A 24,135-nucleotide genomic window follows, 5' to 3' on the forward strand; every position below is an offset into this window, starting at 1 on the left:
TCTCAAAAATGTCCTTGTTGGAAAGCCAAGAAAACTCTCTTCTTCTGTGATGCCCACCATTGCAGATACTATGAAGTTAGTCTCCTCAAAGAATCCTTTGTATTCTAATTAGAAATCACCATATGGTTTAGGAAACCCACATATACAAATGTGATAATACTATGGCCTTTTTTCCTCTCACTTTTTTTTAAAAGAAGGGTTGATAAATTAACAGTCAATAAACTAAAATAACTGGCAGAAGAAATAAATGCTGTTAAAAAAACTTCAAGTGAAAATATAAGTTTACTTCAACTCTATGTACAAACTTACACAGGATGACCTGCCAATATGCTTAATTTTGACACACAAATCACTCTTATCTAGGTGTGGAAGCAATTAAACTCAGTTCTGGAATCTGTCTTAATAAAGTCTTATTGAAAACTCATAAATTATTTTTTCTTTACATTAAGCTTAAACTAAACCAAAATTATTTCTTCCTTGAGATAACTGTCAGGTGGCAGGCATTTAACACACAAGCACCTAATTCTTCAAATATTCTACAGTAAATGTCTTTAAAATGCAACAAAGCGCACAGTCACTATGAAGAGTTTAGAACTGTCACATTTCAAGTAGTAACCACTCCACCTCAAGGATCTTTAAAATATCATTTGCAATGGTTAGCTTTGCAGGGGAATGCTATTTGACTTACATAAAGCCTTGTATGATAATTGAATAGAGCTGTATTAAGGAATACAATGACACTACAGAAAGAATGATTATAGAGAGAATAACTTTGAAGGTACAAAGAAATCCTACAAACCAACATAAATGTCAGTGCCCACATCAAGCACATATATGTTTAGATGGCTCTGCCAACATCATTCACAGGGATTCATTTGTAATCATCTCCACCTTGCAATAGTGGCATATACACACACAACTGATGGAGAAGGGAGACATTTTACAGGATATATAAAGAGAACAATGTCGACAACCCAGGACATCTGCTGGCTTTCAGAAAGTTACCCTGTCCTTATGTTAGGCATGTTACCCAATAAAGAGGGAAAAATGAATTTGGAAAAATAACCAAAATGGAAGATAGTTATGTTCCTAAAAGCATACTTGGTAAACAATTTCTTATAAACTTCCTCAGCGGTGATTTTTTTATTCTATGCTCAAATATACTATAATATTAAAATATGGCTCACTAGACTTTAGTTAGGTCACATCTATGAAATTACTGTAAGTGATTTTATTTATAGTAAAATTATATGTGAAATGACAAAATTATTTTTATTATAACAGCATTGTATAAGAAATCCATTATATTATCATAAAAGATTGCTCAGAAGTTACAACACCTAAAATAAAATTTTTTATTGTTATAAATTAGTCTAAAAATAACATTTATAAAAGCAGTTTATGTAAGCTCACAATTGAACAGACTGCTATCCATCCACCTAAGGCCAACTTGCACTTGACCTCGGGGAATAAGTTCTGGATTTTCTGGATGATGGTCCAGAAATAAGTTCTGACTTTCTGGATGATAGAAACCTTATCTTCATATTGTTTAACAGCATTATGAGCTAGTGTGTGGTTTTGGTTTTATCAGCTGTATCTATATTGATAATAAGTAAACATGCAATGAAAGAAGTCATTATCAGAAATGTATACATAATTCCTTAACAATAACTTACAAGAAAACACTAGTCTTCTCACCTTCCATTCAGACTTCAGATTTTCTTACTTAAGAGGATGCATCAGTCAGAGCTCATCAATTTTTTTAAGAATAAAAATTAGACAAGTAACAAGAGAAATTAAAGTTTACCTGTCTCTACCAGCCTAAAAGATAGTTTTACTTAACATTCATGTTTATATATATCTGGTTTAAACATCCTGAGTATGTTTTTTAATTCTAGTAAAAAATTTGGATGATTCTGAACATTTTCAATGTGTCACACATGGAATAAAAAAAGCTATCATTTGTTGAACAGCTATAATGCAGCAATGAGTTTACCTATACCATCCCCACTTGCCATGTAGTATGTATTATTATCACATTTTTATTAAAAAGAAAAATGAAACTCCGAGAAATAGGTCATTTTATCTAAGATCTGAATACATAAAATTTAAAATTTTTTGTATAATGGAAAGTATTATAAATAAAATACATAGGCACACCAAGCTGGGAAACACAGTGGCAACATTTACGCCATACATTTAATATTCTCAGTATATTAAAAGCTCTAACATATAAAAAATTGAATACTCCAATAGAAAAACTGTCAAAGGACCTGAACAGGCAAATGGCATTTAAAAAAAAAATGGCTCAGTGGGCAAAACACATATGTAAAGTGGTTCATTCTTACTAGTGATAAAAATGCAATGTAAAATCATGAGAGACCATTCTTTTATCCAAACTGGCAGAGAGAAGGAAAAAGATAAAATAGCTGGAGCAAGCATAGTTAAGGGGAAAAAGAACGTTCTCATATACCATAGAATGTAAAATTGGTACAAGAGTTCAAGGCAACCAGATAATATGTAATAAAAGCATTAAAAACATGCATATCAAAAAAAAAAAAACATGCATATCGTATCACCCCACTATTCCACCCATAGGAATCTCATGTGTAAATAATAACGGTTAATGACTGTGAGGATGTTCGCTGTGACACTGCTAGTATCACAAAAAGCGTAAAAGAGGGCTTCCCTGGTGGTACAGTGGATAACAGTCCACCTACCAACACAGGGGACACGAGCTGGATCCTTGGTCCAGAAAGATTCCACATGTCGGGGAGCAGCTAAGCCCATGTATCACAGCTACTGAGCCCGCGCTCTAGAGCCCAGGAGCCAAAACTACTGAACCCATGTGCTGCAACTACCAAAGCCCCTGAGCCCAGAGCCTTTGCTCCACAACAAGAGAAGCCATCAAAGTGAGAAGCCTGACACCACAAAGAGTAGCCTCCACTCATCACAACTAAAGAAAGCCCACACACAGTAAGGGAGACCTAGCCCAACCAAAAATAATACATAAATTCTTTTTAAAGTGCAAAGAACCTAAATGTCCAACAATGGGGAATTTGAAGTACATTTGGATCCACTTATATAATAGGTCATTATATGCAATTTTACCCTCTTGTCCTGGAATTGTAATTAAGGCTCAAAATTGATGGGTAGAAGTGCTAAGTACCCCCAAATTGCTAGAAAGAACCACCAATAAGCCACTAATAACTGGATTCAGGCTCTTGCCCCTGTGTTAAATCATGAGAATAACCAGCCCTACTGCAAATATCATGCACCTCTACCATCCCCTCTATTCCCCACATCATAGTGTCTTTAGAAGGAGGGGAAAGAAGATCAGGAATCGTTGGCTTTTGTGTCTCGTATTTGTGATAAGAGCCTTTTCCCTCCCTTCCCTTAGGAGAGAAGAGGGTGATTTACTCCCCCAAAAACAAGGGATGAGGGAAAGTGATTCTAAGAATATCACGAGGAAAGATAAGGGAGGACTGGAAGAAGGAAAGACTGGCATTGCTTTCAATGAGCAGGACCTTAGTAGACTAGGAAATCAGAAGGTAGAAGGTGAGCCGAGATGAAGCAATCCATTTCTCACAACAGCCTCCCCCACCCCAACCCCCGGCCACTACCACCACCACCAAAGGTTTGGCAGTACTAGATGAACTCAAAGATACAGGCGAGGGTCAGGCTGGAAACAAGAGCATTATCTGAAAACAACACAAAGGCAGTTCCTTAGATTCCCTCTTTTCACCTGGACAGTCAGACTCCTATAACACCTCCACTCCAGCTGAAACCGGTACATTTACTGTCTGGGACAGTTTTAACACTAACAAAGGTTGAAAGACGCTGAACTGCAATTTTTCAAAGTAAACAGCGAAACCAACAGTCCTCACCTCTTCAGCATTCAGAACCCTACCAGTCCAGGAAGCTTCCATCCCAAGAAGCAGACAGAAAGACTGGAGACAACTTTCTGGAGGAAACTGAATAGCCAAAAAAAAAAAAAAAAAAGAAAGAAAAAGACCTGCTGGTACTGACATTTGGGGGTTCTTCAATGGAAAACCTGACCTGCTACCTTGTTACCCTCTAGCTAAGTCCACCAATCAATAAAACCCCATCTAAGCACACAAACTTCTAATCAGCTTCATTCTTAAGGTGAACAGACAACAAAAGCATTTCTAGGCATTTAAGGAAATCCTCTAGGATAAAAGAAAAAGACCACATAAAGAAATAGAGAAAAGGGTCTTGGAGGAAGGGAAGAAAAAACACAGAGACCAAAAGGGGAAAGTTATATTCTAATATGCCTTTTATATAGGCACATTGCACTGTATAAATGCTACAAACCAAAAGGACAATTAGGGCCTAAGAAGAGCTCTGAATAATGAATGCTAAATAAGACATTTAGGGAAATGATCACCTGAAACTATCAGAACATTGTTTGTTAATTGGCTATATCCCAATACAAAATAAAAAGCTAAAAAAAGAGAAATTTAAGGGAAAAGTTTGAAGTAATCTTTCAGAAAATATAGCAGAAATAGAAAAAAGATGGAAAATAAAATAGAAAATAAAAAAATTAGAAGATAAATCCAGAAGGGTCAATATCTAACTGGGAGTCATTCTAAAGTCTGGGGTGGTAGGGGGAATGAAGAATCAAATTATCAAAGAAAAAAGAAAACTAAACTTTCTAGAACTGAAGAACAAGATTTTCTAAACTGAAAGAATCCAATGACTACCAAGGACAAAGAAGGGGAGGAAAAAACATTCTAAGGCACATTATCATCAAGTTTCAGGAAAGTAGGAATAAAGAAAAAGTATCCTAAAAAATTTCAAAGGGAAAAACGGTCAAACATAAAAGATCAAGAAACTTTCACATCAAACTTCACGACAGCAATAATGGAAATGTGAAGATAATGGTATAGTGCTTAAAAGTTTTGAAGGGAATATTCAAATTATTATGTCAAATTACTGTCAAATTATTCATGCCCAAATTATTAATCAAATCAAATAAGGACATTTTTGGACAGATGAGTCCTCAAAAATATATATTTCCCATGCAGTCTTCTCAGGAAGATAGTGGAAGGTGTGCTCTATCAGAACAGAGAGAAGAGTTATACTGCTTGGAGGATGAAGCTCTGCCCTGACTCTCCTGATGATGATGGCTGTAAACACTGCACAAGGTACAAGAATGGGTAACCTGAAGGCACTGGAAAGTGAACAGAAGCAGGTATATTCTAGAAGAGGCCCACCCTTAGGAGAAGGGGGGAATGGCATGCTACTCATTTTTATAGCTTTCAGACTAAAGACAATAAAATCAGTACTGCTCAGGGCAACTAAAATCCCAATAGAAAACCAACAGTCCTTAAAGCATGAAGAACCAGAGGAGAGTAGCTGTTAATCATAGCACTGGAAAGTCAGGGGGAATTTCAGAAAAAGTGTTTCTAAATTGCCAAAAGATATCAATCTGGAAAATTTCCAAAATCCTAAGTAACTCTGTATTTATCACAATACTTTATGTGTCCTCAAATAATGAGTGTCCATAATAATAAACAATGAATCATTTTTCTATTATAGGATTATACTAAAAGTTTCAGCAGTTTTCAACCCAAAAAACTCCATAATAATAATAAATCCAAGGCTTATCACTAGTATAAGTCTATATACTATGACAAGATTATATATTTCAATAGTATAAAAATGATCTTTACCTGATAAAGACTTATGATAGCAGAAAACATCAGAAGGAAATACACAAAATAAATGCTAAACAAAAGTATTTTAAAATTTACATGTAAATCCATGGCTGATTCATGTCAATGTATGGCAAAAACCACTACAATATTGTAAAGTAATTAGCCTCCAACTAATAAAAATAATTGGGGAAAAAAATAAATAAAGATGAATCCCAATATTAAAAAAAACAAAAAAAAAAGTATTTTAAAATTTAAATACATCAGAAATTTAATATGTGAGTCATCATTTTTAAAATTTTTTATATTTATTATTTTTAAAGGCTTTTTAAAACACATAGTATTAACTACCAAATCTGATAGTCCTGACCTTTTCTGGTTAATAAATATTCCAGGCATAGGAAAATGTCTTTCATTTTGCACTGATATTGATCAAATCAATGACAGTGTGTCCTGATTCATTTTCAACTTGGGTATTAGGATATATATTGCTTCATATAAATTCATTTCCTTTAATAGCAAGTGTCTGGTTTTGTTTACTCAATATTATGTGAGATTCATCCTTATTGATATGTAGTAGTTTTTTTTTTTTCTGTATGGTGATATTCTATTGCATTAAAACACCACAATTTATTACTCTACTGTTGATGAGTATATTAGTCTGCTAGGGCTGCCACAAAAGAATACCATAGACTGGTGGCTGAAGCAACAGAATGTATTTTATCACAGTTCTGGAGGATGGAAGTCTTAAGATCAAATTGTGGTCAGGTTTCATTGCTTCTGAAGTTCATCTTGGCTTGCACATGGCCATCTCATTGCTATGTCCTCACATCGCTTTCCTCTGGTGTCTCTTCCTCTTCTTATAGAGGCACCAGTCCTATGAGATGAGGATTTCACGCATATGACCTCATGTAATTAATTACCTCCTTAAAGGTCCTACCCCCAAATACAGTCCCAGTTGGGTTAGGATTTCAACTATGAATTTTGGAGGAAGACAATTCAATCCCTAACAATAAGCATTTGGATAATTTATAGTTTAGGGCTACTATGAATAGCACTACTGTAAACATTCTAGTATGAGCCTTTTGGTAACCTTCTTATACATGTTTGCTGGAGTAGAATTGCTATTCATAGGCTAAATCTGCATTCAGCTTAGTAGATACTACCAGTATCTACTGCAGATACTGCAGCTTTCCAAAGGAGTTGAAGCAATTTATTCCCACACTTGCAGTGCACAAAAAGTTCTACTTGTTCCACATCCTTGCCAACACTTGGTATTCTCCTTATATTCCATTTTAGTGATTACGGTAGACATATGATAAAGAATTTTAATCTAAGTTGCCTCAAATTATTTTTAGAAATGAAATAAAAATACAAATATGATTTAATCACTGCAATAGTTAATCCAGAAGCATTTTCTTGGTAAAATGTCTTTATAACATATGTGAAAATTTTTAAATCTAATCTGAAAAACTCCTAAGATTGCTTGAATTTTTTTAAGTAGTAAATTTCAAGAATGTAACTTTATTATCAAAATTTCAACCAGAGAATGTCTAACTTCCAAAAGGGGGGGTGGGGTAGATGCATTTATAATGGAGAAAAACAAGAGTAACAGCAGTAATTCTGCAACTCCAGGATCCCCTTCAGTTTTCCAGTGAAACTATTTAAAAAAACAGCAGCATTATCTTACACTAAAAATCTATTCTCAGAAATACAATCATGTCTATGAACCTCCAATAAAGGATAAGGGTCAGCTAGCTTCAAAAAAACAAAACAAAACAAAACTAGTGTTTAGAACATACAACACAAGGTTGTCAACAGGTATATTCAGAAAACAAATGTACAAAAACCACACAAGGATATAGACTATATAAAATACAAATAGTGATTAAAATTACTCTCAAATTACAAACATACTTGAAAGTATTCCAGCCTAACCAGTAAAACTGAGGAGGGATGAAACCTGGTAGTCAAAAGCAGTTGCATGGAAAAGTTACAGCATAAAGATGGCACTAAATTAAACATAATTTTTTTTCAGTGTAAAAGGGGAGCTAAATTCAGAATTTTCTTCTGGGGCTATAAGAATATCATGTCACATGGATGGAAGAATGTGTTCTGCTCAGCTTTGTGTAGTTGAATTTTAACCACAGAGGCATAGCTTAAAGAAGAGTGACTTGAGTAGCATCAAAACGATCAGGAGAAAATACAGGAATTAAGCTCAGATGCTCTAAATCATATTCTCTTTTCTCTCATAAGGGAAGACAGAAACATAAGCTTCTACAAGTGAGTAGGGATAAAGAATTTAAGGGACTTCTAATTGTGGATAACTGCCCCATCAGTGGGGTGAGCAGATGAGATGCAAAACAGAAAATCTGCTCACAGATAATCAAAAGGTGGCCATGATCGGAGACCTAAGTCAAATTTGAAGAAGCAGCAGAGTCACTCTTTTCCAGTCTTTTTTCTTGGCAGGGGTCAGAGTATGAGGGACCCAAGCAGAGCACAGACTTTTTTTCCTCTGTTCTAAATGCTCTGGGTAAAATCCACCCATTTTTTTGCTTCTGTCACTTTTTTGTTAGGCTCAGAAACTGCAGTAGAGGGGCAGGTTTCTATTTTCTGTCAAGTAGAACTACTGTGTCTTTAAGTCAGAAAAGCCCTGGAATCGACCACTATTTCATTGCCAGGAAATTTGGCATCAACAACTATAGGAATCCAGGATTAAAAGCCTGACTGCTTCGAAAGTATGAGAATTGTTATTTATTTTTCCATAATAAGTTAGTAAACAGAGAGGAGAGTAATCAGTCATCTCAATTTTGAGAAAATTTCTATGGCTAAAATCAGGTATTCAACATAAAACTTACACTCAAGAAATAAGAGTATGTCAAAAAAGACCTTATTGCTGCTGAATTGTTTAAAATTCTCAACAAAAATTCCAAAACAAGGGGAGGTTTCTAGAAGAGGGTCACACATGAATTTAAATGGAAATTAATTTCTTCAAGAACCTCCTACTTCATTAGGATTGACTCAGAGGAACAGAATGCTACCCACACTTTGCCCCTTTATCCCCCTTTAAAAATCAACAGCTTGTTAAGGTATCAACAAGTAGAATAGAATTGGCTTTCCTTGGTCCCTCTCTCTTCATGTTCTCTATTCCAGAGAGCCAAAGTTGATTCAACGAGGGAGAAATTTCCCCTTCCTCTTAGAGTTCTTGTGCCAAGCTTCCCTGGCAGTGAGCCTTCTCACTCGACTGATTCCTTGTGCATTCATGCTGTTACGGCTCTTTGTGCTCATACCAAACATAATCTGGGGCTGGAGGCAGGTCTAAGATTAAGTTGGTTTATACTCGCCTTAATATAAAACAGACTTGGTTGCATTTCAAATCCTGTAGGTTTGTTTTACATAACAGAATCAGTTGTTAGGATGGATTTTGTCCTAGTATTTATCTTCCTCCCAATCACTCAAAGACTTAATTGATTGTGCAGAGATCCATTTCAGTCTCTAAATTTCCCACCCTTCTCAATCACCTGGAGAGTAACTTAACTGGTTCCATTAATCTTGACCTATGTATAATGCAAGCAAGCAGGATCTAGGGCCTTTAACTCTCAAATTCCAGACCTTCAACCCTCCTTCTCAGTCCCACTCTCCATATAAAATTTCTACTAAATCTATATAATACATTGCCCACAAATAAATCAATGGTGTAACATGTAAAACTGCAACTTGGTAAATCCAAAAATAATTATTTTTCTTAAAATTTCAGAAAGGCTAAAATAATTGAACATTTTAAACAACAACAATAAAAACAAAAAGGAAGCTGGAGAATAAGAATCTCTAACTCAAGTTTAAGTGAAGAAGACAGTCACATCCACCTCAGAAAAAGAGGCCAGAGAGTTTCAATAGGTTAAAAAAAAAGGTACACAGCAAAAGTAACTAAAGACATAGGACTTTTGCCAGATCAGCTTGACTTATGTTGAAGATGTTTACTTATAAATGTGATGTATTTGAAGATGAAATAACAAGATAAGAATTCTAAGGAAAGTTAGCAACTTTCCTCTGTACTTTTATATGTGTAAGTATATATATTATCTACTCATGTACATATTGTATCTATAGCCTATTTACACTTTACTAGATGGAATACAGTCATACAACTGAACATTTTTGTCAATATGTTTAGCTGGAAATGGTGAGCCAGCTCCATTCTGGCCCTGTCTAGCCTGCTGAAAAACAAACACTGTAATATGCTACTGTTAAATTACAGTTCAATAAATGGATAGATGATAAAAGGTATGCTGAGCTGACTAATGGAAACTGATACTGTAATATATAGAAGATGGACTTCTTTTGCTGCTGTTTCAAATATTTCAAATATTCAAATTTCAAATCCTTGACATTAATTTTTAATTCAGGAGTCCTTACGTTAATATAAAATTAATTAATACATTTTAACGTACATCTAAATTATGCCAAATATGACAATTTTGTGATTTTTGAAAGACATAATAAATGGCCTACCTGACTATGTCCTATAGTACATAGAGCAGAAAACTGTTACTGTTATATTTTACTAGTATACAGTTGCAAGCTTGCAATGTCACACTCATAGATAAAATATCAATAGGAGTTCTTACGCAAAGACACTACTGTGTAAACTACTTTTGAGAATCAATTATCTTTCCCCTACAGGTGGCCATAAAGATTCATTACCATTACTGACATTTTAATTGTCAAAACACAGCAACATACAATACTTCATTTTGAATTTGAGACATTTCAGTTTGAATGAAACATTATATTTTATACATTTCACAGAGATAAAAGTTCTTCACTAAAAAATGACCAAAAATATAATGGAAGAATCATTAAAAGGATGAAAATGTTACACTAAAAAGATGTACTTAATGTAAGAGAAACAAGTAAAGGAAGAACAGAGAAACAAGAAAGTCATGAAACATAAAAGTAAAAGTCAATGTAAATCCAATCATATCAGTAATAACATAATTTGTGAATGAATTATACAACTTAATCAAAGGGCAGAGATTGCTGGGACTGGATAAAAAAGTGAGTTCCAACTATATGCTATCTATAGAAGATATGCTTTACATTCAAAGATACAAATAGGTTGAAAATAGAAGGATGAAAAAAGCCATATCATGAAAAAAGCAACCACTATTAATATCAGACAAAACAGACTTTAAAACAACAAAAATGTGATTAGAAACTAAAAGGAACATTTTATAATGATAAAACTATCAATCCATCAGGATGATATAACAATTATAAATATACATGTGCCTAGAAACAAATCCCTCAAAATTCATGAAGCAAAAACTGACATAACTGCAGGGAGAAATAGACAATGCAACAGTAATAGTTTGGAGACTTCAATATCCAACTTTCAATAGTAGATAGAACAACTAAGGGGAAGATCAACAAGAAATAATAAGACTTGCATACACTATACACAAATCAGACTAATACATAAACACTCCACTTGGTAACCAAGAAATATACATTTGTCTCAAATGCACATGAAACATTCTCAAAGAAAGATCATATCCTATGCCATAAAACAATTTTTCAATTAAAAGGAATTGAAATTATGCAGGGTATTCTCTAGTCACAGTAGAGTGAAATTAGAAATTGGTAACAGAGACGTACTTGGAAAATTCAAATATGTGGAAATAAAACAGCACACTTCTAAGTAACCAATGGGTCAAAAAAAGAAAAGAATATTAGAAAATACTTTGAAACAAAGAAAATGAAGACATAATATACCAAACTTATGAGATGCAGCAGAAGTAGTGCTTATGGGTAAATTTATAGCTATAAATGCCTACATTAAAAAAGAAGAAAAATCTCAAACTAATAGTCTAACTTTCTACCATAAGACTCTTAGAAAATTAATCTAGAACAAGTAGAAATAATAAAGATTAGAGTGGAAATTAATGAAGTAAAGATTACAAAAATAATAGAGCAAATAATAAAACCAAAAGTTAATTCTTTGCAAAGGTGAATAAAATGGACAACCTTTTAGCTAAAGAAAAGAGCAAAAACTAAAATTACTAAAATCAGGGATGAAAGAGAGGACATTACTACCAACCTTATAGAAATAAAAAAGAATTATAAGGGAATAATATTAACAACTGTATCAACAAAATAGGTAACTTCAATAAATGGGAAAATTCCTAAAAAGACACATATCACTGAAGCTGACTCAAGAAAAAAGATAAAATCTAAATAGAACAGGAGGGAATTCTTCAAAACTCATTCTATGAGGCCAGTATTACCCTGACAGCAAAATCAGACAAAGACATCACCAAAACAGAAAACTACTGACCAATATATCTCATGAATATAAACACAAAAATTCTCAACAAAATACAAGCAAACTAAATCCAGCAATGTATATAAAGGATTATACACCATGACAGAGTCTGCACTGGTGGCTCAGATGGTAAATAATACACCTACAGTGTGGGAGACCTGGGTTCGATCCCTGGGTTGAGAAGATCTCCTGGAGAAGGGCAGGGCAACCCACTCTAGTATTCTTGCCTGGAGAATCCCCATGGACAGAGGAGCCTGGTGGGCTACAGTTCATGGGGTTGCAAAGAGTCAGACATTACTAAGCACAGAACATACACCATGACCAAGTGAGATTTATCCAAAAAATGCAAGGTTGATTTAAAATCCAAAAATCAGTTAATAAAATATACCACATCAACGGGATAATGGACAAAATCCACACAATCTTATCAATAGAAACAGAAAATGTATTTGACAAAATCCAACACCCCTTAATGACAAAACATTCGAAAACTAGTAACAGAAGGGAATGTCCTTAATCTAATAAAGGACATCTGTGAAAAACGCAGAGCTAACAGCATAATTAATGGTGAAATACAAGTCTTTCCCTCAAGCTCAGGAATAAGACAAGGGTGTCCATTCTTTACGACAGAATATACCACTTCTATTCAACATTTCACTGAAGGTTCTAGACAGGAAATTTAGGCAAGAAAAATAAAAAGGCATTCAGATTGGAAAGGGAAAAGTAAACTGTCTCTATTTCCAGGTGGCATAATCTTGTATTTTATTCTAAGGAATCTACTGGAAAATATTACAACAAATAAAATGAGTTTAGCAAGGCTTCAAACTTCAAGAGCAATATGCAAAAATCAATCACATTCCTAAACCATAGCAATGAAGAAACAAAAATGAAATTAGAAAAACAATTTCATTTATGCCAGTTTCAAAAAGAATAAAATGTTTTTTAAAAAATTTAATAAAAGTATTTGCAAAGTTGATTCACTGAAAACTTAAAATATTATTGAAAGGAATTAAAGAAGACAAAGGGCTTCCCTGGTAGCTCAGAGGTAAAGAATATGCCTGTAATGCAGGAGACCTGGGTTCAGTCCCTAGGTCAGGAAGATCCTCTGGAGAAGGGAATGGCTACCCACTCCAATACTCTTTCAGTACTGGAAAATTCCATGGACAAGAGGAGCCTGGTGGGCCCCAGTCCATGGGATCACAGAGAGTTAGACACAACTGAGCAACTAACACTTCCACTTCCAAAGAAGACCAAAATTAATGGAAAGATAGCTGTTATGAGTTGAACTGTGTCCTTCAAAAAGATGTTAAAGCACTAGCCCCCAATATCTGTGAATGTGATCTTATTTAGGCTCTTTGCAAATGTAATTAAGTTTAGATGCAATCATACTGGATTAGGGTGGTCCCTAATGTGGTAACTGGTGTCCTTACATGAAGAAGAATTTGGAAACACACACACATAGGGAAAATATCATATGAAGCTAGAGGCAGAGACTAGAGCAATGCACTGACAAATCAAGAACTTTACCGGAGGCATGGAACAGATTCTCCTTCATACTGCCTGGAAAGAACCAAACTGCCAACACTTTGATTTCAGACTTCTAATCTCCAGAACGAGAGGATAAATTTCTACTTTCTAAGATATTCAGTTAGGAGTACTTCGTATGGCAGCCCTAGGAAACGAATAAAACATTACATGTTCATGGATCAGAAGACTTAACGTTATATCCCCAATGTGATTTACAAATTCGACACAATTCCTATCAAAGTTACAGATGGTTTCTCTGCAGAATTTGACAAGCTGATCCTAAAATTCATATGGAAATTCAAAGGCCTCAGAATAGCCAAAACAATCTCAAAAACACAATAAAACAAAGTTGGAAGACTCACATTTCCTAATTTCAAAACTTAGAACAAAGTTATGGCAATCAAGACAGTGTGGTATCGACATAAAGTTAGACAAATGGATCAATGGAATATAAATGAGGGACCAGAAATAATCCTTTAGGTTTACAGTCAGTCAATTTTCAAAAAGGAGGTCAATACAATTCACTAGGGCAAGAATACTCTTTTCAACAAACAGTACTAGGGTAACTGAGTATCTCCATGCAACAGAAAGAAGATAGACCACTACTTCGCACCACATGTAAAAATAACTTGAAATTAACCAAACACACAAATATAAGAGCTGAAACTATAAAACTCTTAGAAGAAAATATAGGTAAAAATTATTGTGACCCTGAATTAGACAACAGTTTCTCAAATGTGACACATCAAAAGGATAAGCAACAAAAGAAAAAATACATTGATCCTAATTAAAATTTTAAAATTTTAAATTAAAATTTTAAAATTTAAGGGGAGGGGAGGGACGTGGGAGGGGGGTTCAGGAAGGGAAACACATGTAAATCCATGGCTGATTCATGTCAATGTATGGCAAAAACCACTACAATATCGTAAAGTAATTAGCCTCCAACTAATAAAAATAAATAAAAAAAAATTTTGTGCTTCAAAGACATCATCAAGAAAATTTTAAAAAAACAGAATGTGAGAATATTTGCAAATCATATATCTGACAAGTGACTTGTATCTAGAATACATAAAGAACATTCAAAATTCAATAATAAAAAGACAAATGATTCAATTTAAAAATAGGCAAAGTATGTGGTAGAATGAAATTAGAGCAGTTTCTCACATCATATATAAAAATAAACTCAAAATGAATTAAAGACCTAAATGTAAGACCAGAAACCATAAAGTTCCTATAAGAAAACATAAGCCAAACACACTGACATAAATCATGGCAATATTTTTTTGGATCTATCTCCTAGAGCAAAGGAAATAGAAGTAAAAACAAACAAAAGGGGCCTAATTAGACTTAAAAACTTTTGCGCAGCAAAGGAAATTATTGACAAATTGAAAAGAAATCAATAAAACATAAAGCAATAGAGACAATAAAACAAAAGCTATTTCTCTGAGAAGATGAATGGATTAATAAAACTCTCACTAGCATCAGAAAAAATAGAGAAAATTTGAAGCTTTTTCCAAAAAAAACTTTTTATTGTGGAAAATTTCACACATATATACACATAAAGCCAACAAAGTATAATAAACCTGATGTAACAATCATGATGTAACACTCAATACATGGCCACTCTTGTTTCATCTATACCTCCTCTCAATTCTTCCACCTTGGATTATTTTAAAGCACATCCCATACACTGTATTATTTTATCTGTTAATACTTTAGTTTATTGGAGAAGGAAACGCAACCTGCTTCAGTATCCTTGCCTGGAAAATCCCATGGACAGAAGAGCCTGGTGGGCTGTACAGTCCATGGGGTCACAAAGAGTTGGACATGACTGAGTGACTGACACATAGTTTATGACTGTGTTGATGACTTCAGTAGATAAACCTATATGTTCTGTGTCATAAATCTAAGAATAAAATTTAATCTGTAAACATCAAAAATGTCCCCAACAGTCTTTATCCCTTCCCCAGATTTAAGAAATGACCAGATCAACAGCCTAAACCTCATTAAACTAGACAGTTTCTCTAACAGCCAGAGGCAGAAATTCTGTCCTCTGCCCCAGGAAGGCCTAGTCTAGTCTTAATGAAGGACGAGAAATTGAACTTTGATTCACACTGATTGACAGTGAGCACTCAGGCATGTCCTAGGATTTATGTCTGGTACCTGGTGAATGGGCTTCCCTGGTGGCTCAGATGGTAAAGAATCCACCTGCAATGCAGAAGACCTGAGTTCGATCCCTGGGTTGGGAAGATCCCCTGGAGGAGGGCATGGCAACCCACTCTAGCATTCTTACCTGAAGAATCCCATGGATAGAGGAGCCTGGCAGGCTACAGTTTATGGTGTCACAAAGAGTCGGACATGACTGAACGACTAAACAAAACACACCACCTGGTGAACAGGCAGGCACATAGCCAGAGTCTCTCTAAACCACTCAACCAAGAATGATAAACATAACCTGCTGGGATCCTCATCCTGATCAGGGGCTATGTTATCAGCTTCATGGACCGGAAAAACAAACTTTCAATGAGAATACGCTATGTTGTCTTCTGTTTTGCCTAACTGTCTCCATATGGATATGTTTCTATACCTTTGGTGCTAAACAAATTTCATATTCTTTAAATGTGTGCCATCTTCTCTTCAAGACCAACACAGCCCCACTGTGACACCATGCACTAGCATCAGAAGTAAGACTAACTTGAATGTTAAAGACGCTAAAAGATACATGACAGAATTCAGAGAAAGTACAGCAGGCCCGTGGTTTAGCATCAGTCTATAAAAACTTTGTTGTAGGTGACCAGAGATCAAGTGTCAAGTTACGCACAGAGTCTACCGCAGGGACCTTGGAAGTCTAGTTCATGGAAATGAAACAAATCACAGTCTAAACAGGAGGCGGCTAACTTAGCAATCTTCAAGTTGCTACTGTTGGCAGATATTTCAGAGGTTCTTCAGTGGAAAGTGAAATAGGAAATGACTGGGTTGATATCGGGTGAGAAAAACTAAGACTGAAACTGCAGATTTCGATGTCTGTGACAGAAACATCTATAATGGTAATGATGGGGGATGGGGAGAAGGCCCCAAGATGCCCTAGAGATTCTGCTGAACCAGAAGGTGGCAACCTTTCAGGCAGAGGACAGATCTCCGTTGAAGTTTTAGGGATGAGAAGATGTGACAATCGAGCTAAGAAAATGCTTTTTTTCATCAATGGTTGTCCCAGTTGGGGGGCAGGGGAACACGTGTAGGGAATATCAGAGGCAAACACAAGAAGTTTTTAATTGCAAGGGAGTAAGTTTCAACATGGATGAGTTCCAGTCTTTTTTTTCACAGACCTTTCTTCTAAAACAGAGCTCTAACCTTGAAGCTGTGTGTTTTTAGCAGCAAACATTTTTTTAAATGATGCTCAAAGATATATTCTTAGAAGTAATTTCCTATTTGGAATAGATGTTTCCTAAGTGGAAAATTAAGAGCACTTGGGACATGAAGTTTCCATTGGTAAAAGTATTTAAGAACAAACTCCTTAAAACTGTTCAAAAGACGGATGAATACATGTACTGTATTAGTCAGGTAAAAATATGTGACTATTTGGTCTGTGCCTGAAAAGCTGTAACACATGTGCTGCGCTGTGCTGAGTCACTTCAGTCATTTCTGACTCTTTGTGGCCCTGTGGACCATGGTCCACTAGGCTCCTCTGTCCATGGGATTCTCCAGGCAAGAATATTGGAGTGGGTTACCATGCCCTCCTCCAGGGGATCTTCTCAACCCAGGGATCGAACTCACGCCTCTTACATCTTCTGCATTGGTAGGTGAATTGTAACATAAAATTTTCATCATTTCAGTATCATCATAGTTTCCAAATACATGGAGCTGAAATGGTCTTGAAACAATTCAGGGATTAAATAACTGAATAGTAGTCAGAAGCAATTTTGTTGAAGTGGTAGATGACTTTGGCAGATAGGAATCAAGGGAAATAAAGGGAAAATTTATTTCTTTAATAAATACAGGTTAAAAGTCTGGTAAACATCTCCTGTGAGGGCAGACAGTACTCTCTGAGTCTCCCACTCATCTACACAGCTTGCTGAGTATGTCAAGAATGCAAGCCCTTAACCATCTCTTAAGGCGTGTTTGTAGCAAGAAGCCTTGAGGGATGAGGCAATATTTCCCTTGAGACAAAAAGTAGTCTTGCTTACTTTTGGCTATAAAGTGGTTCATTCCCTATACTCAGAGTCCCTCTCCTATAACACAACTCACTACATGTGCAGGCATCCATCTGGGCCCTCAGCAAAACTCCTCTTCCCCTCCCGAATGGGACTAGGAAGCGAGAAGGGAACTGACTCAACATGCTATCTGTGCCTAGAGTAATAAAATCCTTTGTCTCTGACACAGGTTTCTTGTGTCTTCTGCCAGCATCCATGAAACAATACAGGCAAAGCTATTACTTCGTAAGTAGGGCAAAATCAAATCCAAAATCAAATCCCAACACCTGCCTCTACCCTTTTTGGTTCAGTTTAAAATATTCCATTGAGGCCACGGCTTCCATGCTGGGGTCACAGTGTTTGCATGTGAGCATGGTGGAGATACAGTGTTTGAACAGGACCTTTCTTCAACAGATTTAGTCAGAAAAAAAGAACCTGTACTACTTAGATCCTGAATGAAAAAGGAAAAGAGACAGAGAGTGAGGGTGAGTCTAAGGTGATCTGATCCCTTCTCTTCAGGAAAACATAACCTTCATAGAACTCACAGCAAAATGGTCAGGGGCAGCATCCTATGGACCCCTCAGCAGTGGTGTTTCCTGTCGTAAAAGGGCAATAAATAACATGGCATATTAAAATCTGTCATAGAGGGGAAATTAATAAATTTTTCTGCAGGAACAAGATAAAATGAAACCTAATTAAATCAGAAATGTTAACACGACCCCAGGAACTTTTCTTTTATTCTCTCATGAAAGAAGTTCTACCCAAAGGCTCCTGTGCAACAATATAAATGAAAACCCTAGCATCCCATCTGGGTATCTTTATTCTCCCACTTCTGAGATGACTTTAACTCCTAATTCTTCTCTGGTGCACATATCTGCCTTCCCTCTGAGGTATGCCCCCAGGCTCTCTATTCTTGATTATCAGACTGTGGTAAAGCTCTTTTGATGTTAAATTCATAAATAAATCTTTCTTTGAGGATTAAAGAGTTTATATATTTTAAAGAAAGCTATTCCAGAGTTTCATGGTAGCCTTTGTACATTCTCGTTTTCTGGACTCTGGAATGTTGTTAGATTCTGACTTCTTCCAGTACATGTTTAAAGTACAAACCTGAATTTCGATGTGTTAGAATTATATTACTCTCATCAGGAAGAGGAAGAGGCAACACAGGGTAGCTCAGAGAAAAAGAGTTTCTGCTGAAGCAAAAGCAGACTTTTGACCTCCTGTAAATTCCACAGAGACCTCTCAAGGACCAAGAAACAAATTTCATGACTTAGACAACCATCTTTAGTGAAGGGATTTTCTTTTAGGAAAATGTTTTAATTCTTTGACATAAGGATATATTTTGTGGGAAAACAGGGAACAAGGATTTGTTGAAAAAATACAAGGAATAGTAATAAATTAATTTCTAAGTACCATACATCTGGCATATCGAGAAATAGGTAGCAAAGCTTCAGAGAAATCTTGTGAATATCAGAAAAATAAAAGACAGGAAAGCCCAAAGATAAAAGAAATGGAGAGGAAAAAGTCCTAGTTAAAGCAGAAAAAAAGTGCTCTAAGAATTTTTCAAAATTATAAAGTACTTTAAAGACAAAGTACTTAAGGGCAGATGAAGAACCTCCTATAATAATCATCAGAATCTGAATAATAAACTGAAATAGTCCCCTTGGTACACTGTAAAGTATGCAATTTTAATTATGTGATTTTTCTAGCTAATTTCTGCTTCAAAAACAGTAAAGTACTTCTGCTTACAAGGTGGCAGAGACAAGAACTTTTCTGAACCTCTCATACGCACGTTGTCATCAAAATTTAAATTAGCAGAAACATGCCTTTGAGTTAAATCACAATTAGCCCTTAGACAGATCTATTTACTGAGAACCCACTATGTGTCCAACATTAGCAGCATGTGCTAAACACACTTTGCATTGGTAAAGCAACTTTTTCCCTTTTCAGGTTCTCACAAGTGACATTTTAAAACAAACTATATTTGTTTTCAGCATTAACTATACGAGCTGACTACATCTATTATTATAAATTGCTCCTACTTGGGAGAATGAGCTTCTAGAAGACAAAATACATCCAGTTGTACTTGTGTGTATATATTTTACATAGTTATGTATGGAAGTCAATCAACAGTGATAAATACAAACAGATTGTCTGACAAAATAAAACACAATTTTCAGGGAACAGAAATGACACATTTGCCAGAAGATGTCCACAAATAATTAATTACTTTAGCACAATAAAGATATTCTCTTAATACTAGAGTTTCTTATAAGAGGATACTCATTACTTTCTAACCATCTGTCATCACTCCTCCCTAAAAAACTAATTAGGGTTTCCTCCAATCACACATTATAAATCATGCAAATGTGGATGGCAAAAAACACAGTTTAAAGAAGTTAACGTTACAACATTTTGTATTTGAAAAATCACAGGCTTCAGAATTAGACTTTCACGTTCTAATAATTACCCTGCTTATTTTTCTCATCTTTTCCTGATAAATTATTAGATATTAAACTTAAGAACATTAAAATTAAAAAAAAAAACTTACAGGTAGTAGAGTTTTCCTGCAGCAGGAAGCTCCCTTTTCCGATAATCTATCCCCGAATCTAGTTGGACCGTATTACAGTATTCCTACAATCCAAACACATAAAATATCTTTTTAAACAAATGCTTGCTTAGAATTATAATCTTTCTGCTATCCCATTTTTTTTTAATTTTCCTCAATAAAATAATGTTTAGGACAAAACAATAGAACTCATGTAAGAATCGTAAATGTTGCAACATAAAACACATATCAAGCCAAAAAATATCAGCTTAATAAAACTCAGATTTGTAGCATGCTTTCCTGAAACTTCGCTAAAACTGCACTGTCAGCAAGTTCCCCAAGTAATTGCATTAGATTTTTTAAAATTCCAGTTTCCATTACTCTGAAGAGAGAAGCTGGACGCTATCAGAAAGAATGACTCACAGATCTTAAGCATCACAATGGGAGTCAGACAGTCTAAGAAAGCTGCATCACAACATTAGTATCCACATTTCAAACTGAATGATGATACCAAAGGGATGCTACACATATACCTGCACTCCACTTCTAAATGATAGCCACTGCCTTTGTTCCTTAGCTCCCTCTCCAGCCACCCATGTCTTCGGAGTTCTAGCCTGCTGTGGACCCCTTCTTCAACCTGAAGTCATCCTAAGCTCCTTTAGGATGTCGTTGTCTCCTCACAATTACTCTTTCCTTTCTAGCCTCTGGGGTGCGTGTGTGTACGGAAACTGCCATACATCACACACACACCCTAAAATTCTTACTATGGAAGCAAATTAACTTTTGCTACACCTATACAGGTCAGTTGACTTTTCTGGAATATATAAAGAGTGAGAGATTCACACACATCCATACATGTAACACACGCACACACATATATATTTACTCATTCTAGTAGGACATGGTAAAGTGTTTTCAGAATAATTCAAGAAACATTTATAGTCTGATCTTTTTGTTTTCATTCAAAATAAAAATTGCATTACAAAAATTGAGGAGGAAAAATAATATTTTGACAACTTCACTACTTTTACCAATGAAAAACTGCATTTGGAAGCTAAGGTAATTGTGGCAGATTATATTTTCCAAAGATAGGTGCAACAATGTCTCCATCCCAACAGATCTTCTAACCACTAAGGTAATTTTGCCAGATTATATTTTCCAAAGATGGTTGCAGTAATGTCTCCATCCCAACAGACCTTCTAATCATCAAGAAGAAGTCTATGCACCTCACCTGAATCCTGTGCCTATGGTGAAAATGATACTGTGCAATAATACCTGATGTGACATCTGAGGCAGCTTCCTACTTGTTGGCCGGAACACTTGCTCTGGCACCCTAAACTGTCAGGGAAGCGCCACCTGCCTGGAGGCAACTAGGAAAGCTTGAAATTTAGCCTGTACAGAGAGGCCTTAAGACAACATGAAGACAAGAGGTGTCTGACCAGCACCCAGCCATTCCAGTTGTAGCTGCTAATGCAGTGAGGGAGCCAGAATTGTCAGCTGAGCTTTTCTCAAATCCCAGAAACATGGATAATAAAATATTATTTTAAGCCTCTAAATTTTGCAGTCATTTGTTATGCAACAATAGGTAAGTAAGAAGAGCACCATCTGGGCACACATGAAAGGTAGCAACATTCCTCCTCCCTGAAATTACATCCTGGAATGGACTGCTCTGCAAGCACTGCCCATCATCTGCACCACAGGGAGTAGATTGTACACGGTGGCAGTGAGAATGCACTTCCCCTCCTCCCATGGGACAGCAAGCTAAAGGGCTCAGGGAAGTAAGTGAAGCTGATCAAGTATCCATCTGAGACTGAGAAGTTTCCCCAAGATTGAGGGTTTTTTTTTCTTGAAGCAACATTTTCAGTGCTAACACCACAAAAGTCATGGGCACACTGGGATAGTTGGTCACCCTTGGAGAGAAGGCCCTGAAATCTGGCCTGGATGGGTCGAAAAGCTATGCCATTTTGATTTTTATACATAGCAATTGTGAATCAAGTTTACCTTGATTCAAGGTAAATTGAATCAAGGTTAACTGGAAATGGTCAAACAGGAGATGGCAAGAGTGAACATCAACATTTCAGGAATCAGTGAACTAAAATAGACTGGAATGAGCAGATTTAATTCAGATGACCATTATACCTACTTCTGTGGGCAGGAATCCCTTAGAAGAAATGGAGTAGCCCTCATAATCAACGAAAAAGTCCGAAATGCAGTACTTGGGTGCAATCTCAAAATTGATAGAATGATCTGATCTCTGTTCATTTCCAAGGTAACCCATTCAATATCACAGTAATCCAAGTGCCCCAACCACTAATGCTGAAGAAGCTGAAGTTGAATGGTTCTATGCAAGACCTTCTACAACTAACACCAAAAAAAGATGTCCTTTTCATCGTAGGGGACCGGAAGGCAAAAGTACAGAGTCAAGGAGTAACGGGCAAGTTTGGCCTTGGAGTACAAAATGAAGCAGGGCCGAGGCTAACAGAGTTTTGCCAAGAGAACACATTGGTCATAAACACCCTCTTCCAACAACACAAGAGACGACTCTACACATGGACATCATCAGATAGTCAATACTGAAATCAGATTGATGATATTCTTTGCAGCGGAAGATGGAGAAGCTCTATACAGTCAGTAAAAACAAGACCTAGGACTGACTGTGGCTCAAATCATGAACTCCTTATTGCAAAATTCAGACTTCAAATGAAGAAAGTAGGGAAAACAAGACCATTCAGGTATGACCTAAATCAAATCCCTAATGATTATACAGTGGAAGTGACAAACAGATTCAAGGGATTAGATCTGATAGACAGAGTGCCTGAAGGACTATGGTTAGAGGTTCGTGACATTGTACAGGAGGCAGGATTAAGATCATCCCCAACAAAAAAAAAAATGCAAAAAGGCAAAATGGTTGTCTGAGGAGGCCTTACAAATAGTTGAGAAAAGAAGAGAAGCAAAAGGAAAACTAGAAAAGGAAAGATACACCCATCTGAATATAGAGTTCCAACGAAAAGCAAGGAGAGAAAAGAAAGCCTTCCTCAGTTATCAATGCAAAGAAACAGAGGAAAACAATAGAATGGGGAAGACTAGAGATTGCTTCAAGAAAATTAGAGATGCCACGGGAACATTTCATGCAAAGAGGGGCACAATAAAGGACAGAAATGGTATGGACCTAACAGAAGCAGAAGATATTAAGAAGAGGGAGCAAGAATACACAGAACAGCTATACAAAAAAGAACTTAATGACCCAGATAACCATGATGGTGTAATCACTCACCTAGAGGCAGACATCCTGGAATGCGAAGTCAAGTAGGCATTAGCAAGCATCACTACGAACAAAGCTAGTGGAGGTGATAGAATTCTACTTGAGCTATTTCAAATCCTAAAAGAGGATGCTGTGAAAGTGCTGCACCCAACATGCCAGCAAATTTGGAAAACTCAGCAGTGGCTACTGGACTGGAAAAGGTCAGTTTTCATTCCAATCCCAAAGAAAGGCAATGCCAAAGAATGCTCAAACTACCACACAACTGCACTCATCTCACACATTAGCAAAGTAATGCTCAAAATTCTCCAAGCCAGGCTGCAATAGTATTTGAACCAAGAACTTCCAGGTGTTCAAGCTGGATTTAGAAAAGGCAGAGGAACCAGAGAGCAAACTGTCAACATCTGCTGAATCACAGAAAAAGCAAGAGAGTTCCAGAAAAACATCTACTTCTGCTTTATTCACTATGCCAAAGTCTTTGACTGTATGGATCACAAAAAACTGTTTAAAATTCTTCAAGAGATGGAAATACCAGACCACCTGACCTGCCTCCTCAGAAATCTGTATGCAGGACAAGAAGCAACAGTTAGAACCAGACATGTAACAAC

At 36.0% G+C, this 24,135-nt stretch overlaps 1 protein-coding gene across 3 annotated transcripts in view; it reads right to left on the reverse strand.

Moving 5' to 3' along the window:
- Positions 1–24,135, reverse strand: part of AFG1L (AFG1 like ATPase) — a 237,506-nt gene that overhangs the window by 42,983 nt on the left and 170,388 nt on the right. For all 3 annotated transcript variants that reach the window (XM_065911302.1, XM_065911301.1, XM_065911303.1), the window contains one exon: positions 20,272–20,354. In XM_065911302.1, coding sequence (XP_065767374.1) covers positions 20,272–20,354 — 83 coding nt within the window. The remainder of the gene's footprint in view (positions 1–20,271; positions 20,355–24,135) is intronic.

The sequence above is a fragment of the Muntiacus reevesi genome, chromosome 19, assembly GCF_963930625.1.
Source record: "Muntiacus reevesi chromosome 19, mMunRee1.1, whole genome shotgun sequence".
In the NCBI taxonomy this organism is placed as follows: Eukaryota; Metazoa; Chordata; class Mammalia; order Artiodactyla; family Cervidae; genus Muntiacus; species Muntiacus reevesi.